This window comes from Arachis ipaensis, chromosome B04 (assembly GCF_000816755.2).
Source record: "Arachis ipaensis cultivar K30076 chromosome B04, Araip1.1, whole genome shotgun sequence".
NCBI classification, from domain to species: domain Eukaryota; kingdom Viridiplantae; phylum Streptophyta; class Magnoliopsida; order Fabales; family Fabaceae; genus Arachis; species Arachis ipaensis.
In genome coordinates, this window is record NC_029788.2 from 121,327,653 (window position 1) to 121,331,760 (window position 4,108).

A 4,108-nucleotide genomic window follows, 5' to 3' on the forward strand; every position below is an offset into this window, starting at 1 on the left:
AAAAATTTTATTTGTATACTAAAATTAATCGCAAAAATCAATCATTATGTATTTATGTATAAATATACGTATTTTTAAGTCATTTTTAATATATATTTTGTATTTTAATATGTATTTTATACTAATGACTAATTTTAGTTGCTGATTTTAATATACACGTAACATGGCTGAATTTTAATATATATGTAAGAACGTTGATAAAAGAAAATTGTTTCTAAAATATAAATAAAGAACAATAATACTTATTTTAATCATAAAAATTACTTTTTTTTATTAAATATTCTTTACTGTGGTATACAATGCTAACACAATGCTACCAAATTTTCCAAATAACATTTGAACATGATGATGTATGAAATGAAGTAAAGTGAGTACATGATTGAGACATGAATATAACTATTTACACATGCCCGAATCTACAATTCAAGAACTTCATCTTCTCTACATTCCCTTACATCAATCACAAGAGTCCCTTCCTCCTTTCTTGGTCGAACCCTGCAACAGTTTCTTCTTGGAGCCTGCAAAATACAATGAAATGGAACCAAAACACTCCTATAATGTAATTATTTCTGTTTTGAAAACTATGTGCAACTGTGCATGATCGATAAATATTAAGAGTGCATTTAGTTTATATTTTTGTTTGGTTTTTAAGATTTTGTGAAAAAAAAAATCTATTTTTTTATTTTAATCCATTGTTTTCTTTTTTTTTTTTATAAATTCTAAAAAAATAAAAATAAAAAAAATACAAACTAAATTCATCCATCAAAAAAATGGCCATGACTTTTTAAGTATAAAAAAAAAGTCACATACCTTCTCCCATATATGCGGGTCAAGCTTCTTGAAGACTTCTATTTTTCTGACCTGGGTAGGACCCGGAATTTTCCACCTACAATCCGGATTCGGATCGATCCGAATATAGTCGCTTATCGTTTCCTCAGCGGAGCCATCATAAGTGACATTAGAAAAGTAAAAAACAAAAGGCTTCTGGCAAACATTACGATTAGAAGGACGCGTGCTGAATGGAAATGCATTGTGATCAGCTTTGCGATTCCAATTCGAGAAGGTTGTCGCCGGCAACTCTACATCCCGGGGCAAGAAGATGCCCCGGAATATTTGAACCGCATATCCCCAAGACACGGATATGGTCCAAACTCGGGTTTTGTCATAACAAATGGATTGTTGCATAAGGGCATATGGGTCAAGTTTCATTGGGCCCTTGAGCCTCTGCAGGGCCTGGACTCTTGTCATGTTTGGGAATATGGGCTCCACTAGGTCCAAGTGATGAAGAGATATTAGTGGTGTAACTGGATGGGCTGCTAGGAGCCCAAATAGATTTCCTTTTAAATCGAACTGCACAAAAATATCATAGAAAATGTAAATGTAAGTTAATCCCAAAAAGAAAAAACCTATAAATGTAAGCTAAGTAGCTAAACTCGAATAACCAACAAGGATATTACCAAATAAAAAAAAAAAACAACAACAAGAAGCATGAAATTGTTTGGTTTTTTTTAGTTAATTAATCTTAGGATTTTAATAACCTAATTGTTGGATTATACACCGATTGAAATGAACTTGCGTAGGCCAACTCATCAAGCTGAATATTTTGACTTTAACAGACTTAAATGCTTGATATTCAATATTCGGTCCATGCTATCTTATAAAGAGTGCCAAAATTTAGTAACAGGTGTTGCAACTTCTATATTCATGTCATAAAACAAACAAATCAAGTGACCTACAAATGTAGAACACAGAGCAATGTAGCAGGTGATATCATTTATCATTTTTAATATTTATCTTGAATATACAAATATGATGACATGAGTAGTGGGGTTAATTCAACTAATACTTAGACACCTCACATCACCTCAGTATAATAAAACTGCCACGTGTGACACACGTGGAAGCTGGTCAAGACTTATTAGATAACCCTAAACATTCATTCATCATGTTGAAAACAATTTGTTTTCTTTCTTCAGAAGTGGAAAGCAAAAGAAAAAGAAAAAATTAGTGTAGAAGCCAACAACTTTTCAGAATTGGCTTTTTATGTTTTCATGTTATGTATGTAGGTCGTGACATTTATCAAATGATGGTCTTGGTTTGGTAATGATAAGAGAGCCAATAAAGAGGGTAACAAACTTTAGGATTTTCATTTTCCAAGAACACTTTAAAGTGACAAAAATAAACAATGTCCAATAGTGGCAATAGATCTTTACTCCAAGTCTCCAAATATAAATTTTGAAAGCAAATGAAATTATTGTATCAAATTTGGTGTTTATATTATTTGTTATTTATTATTATTCACTTAAGTACTTCTTATTATATTACATAATACTTATTTTATAATATAATCACTTCAAAAGGTTTTTAGTTAGACAAACTTTGGCATTACTTAGTTTCAATAAAAAAAATAATTCACTTGGATAAATTATATATTAGGAGGATATATACGTAAACATGCTCTTAATTTTAAAATTAATAATGATGATATGAAGACAATTAAGATAGTTCATAGGAACAAATTAATGAGACGGACCAGACCACCTTCTATTTTGTCTTATAAGTACTATTTTAAAAGTGGTTAATCAGTTAATCCCCAGCCACTTCAATCATATATTGACCAAAGTCAAGAAGCAAAGCTTCACTACTTAACTAACACTAACGTTTAAAATATAGAAAAAGAAGTCTTTAGTTTTCATTATTAAAGAAACGATAATTCATGTTGGATAAAATATTGCTTCAAAGTAGGTAACCTAAAATACAAATGCTCTCAAGTCTTTAAATATTACTAAATAAAAGATACAAACCTAATTAAGATATAGATACGTTACGATAATATTAGAAAGACAAAAAAAAAGTCAAAATTTATTTTATTTAATATTTATTAATTATTATAATAATTAATAAATATTAAATAAAATAAATTTTAATTATTTTTAATTAGTTTTTTTTAGTTACTACACATTTTCGTTAACATATATACTTCTCATGGATCAATAATTATGCGATCACAGCTTCTCTTTTGTCCTTTTTTGTTTTTAAAAAGGTGGTGATCACTTCTGAAGTTCTGATTCAATTAATCATATGTTACCAAGGTCAGGCACTAAAGATCCCACTTAACTAATGCTAATTAACAAAAATCAAAATCAACTTATTTTTCTTCTAAATATTTAATTTATTCCTCTCTAAGTCCCTTTTCCCTTTTTCCTATATTTCCTATATATAAATTATATAAAATTAGGATGAAGATGCATCTTTTTAATTTTTTTCTCAATTAATATGGATGAATCATATTTAAAAAAAAAAAATTTATTTAATTCTCACTATATTTACATCATATTCCATGAACCAACATCCAATCACTATTTCTCCACTTTAACAAACAACCAAGCTAATAAAATAAATAAATAAATTAAACAGAAAATTTCAAGGGAGTGCTAATTAATTAATTAATGAATTAAGTTGATAACAAACCTGATGAAATCCATTCTCCTTAGTAAGTGGAACACCAAGCTCAGCCATACAAGCTTGAATCCTATCATCTGAACCAAACAATGAAGGGTACCTCTGAATGCACCTATCTTGCATCTTCTCCAATGCCAGTGCCAAAGAGTAACTAATTGCAAACCCACCTCCTCCAAATGCCATGTTATATGAGAAATAAATGTTCTGCATGTGACTCTCTGAACTTGACCCTATGTAATAGAATTCATTATGATCATATTTTTGTAGCACCTTAACCAAATTCTCTGTCACAAACACTGTGTCATCATCCCCCATCACAAACCACCTCACATTCTTCATCTTTAGCCTCACTGTCTCCGATACTATCCGTGATAAACGAATCCCAGACCTATATTATTCATATCATTCATACGTACATTAACAAAATTATGTTTATAATTAATCATTTTTCTTATTCATTAATATTAGCCAATACATGAACAAAATTAATTTACTGAATTATTCATGTACTAATTCAAATTCATCATGTCATCGGTCTAGAATTGAGTGTAATTGATAAGCAAGAAAAACAGGACACGCATTTCAAATGTTTCGGTGTTTCAAGTATTTCAATAATTTTAATCATTAATTTTAATTATAAAAAATT

General features: G+C 29.3%; 1 protein-coding gene across 2 annotated transcripts in view; it reads right to left on the minus strand.

The window, feature by feature from the left end:
- Positions 312-4,108, minus strand: part of LOC107635055 — a 4,599-nt gene continuing 802 nt past the window's right edge. Inside the window, exons 2-4 of one of the 2 annotated variants that reach the window (XM_016338415.2) lie at positions 3,472-3,850; positions 811-1,350; positions 312-518 (exon numbers count right to left, since the gene is read on the minus strand). In XM_016338415.2, the coding sequence (XP_016193901.1) occupies positions 417-518; positions 811-1,350; positions 3,472-3,850 (1,021 nt within the window). In that variant the 3' untranslated portion in view covers positions 312-416. Of the gene's footprint in view, positions 553-810; positions 1,351-3,471; positions 3,851-4,108 lie in introns of both variants that reach the window. The other variant, XM_021121857.1, reaches the window with a different exon arrangement.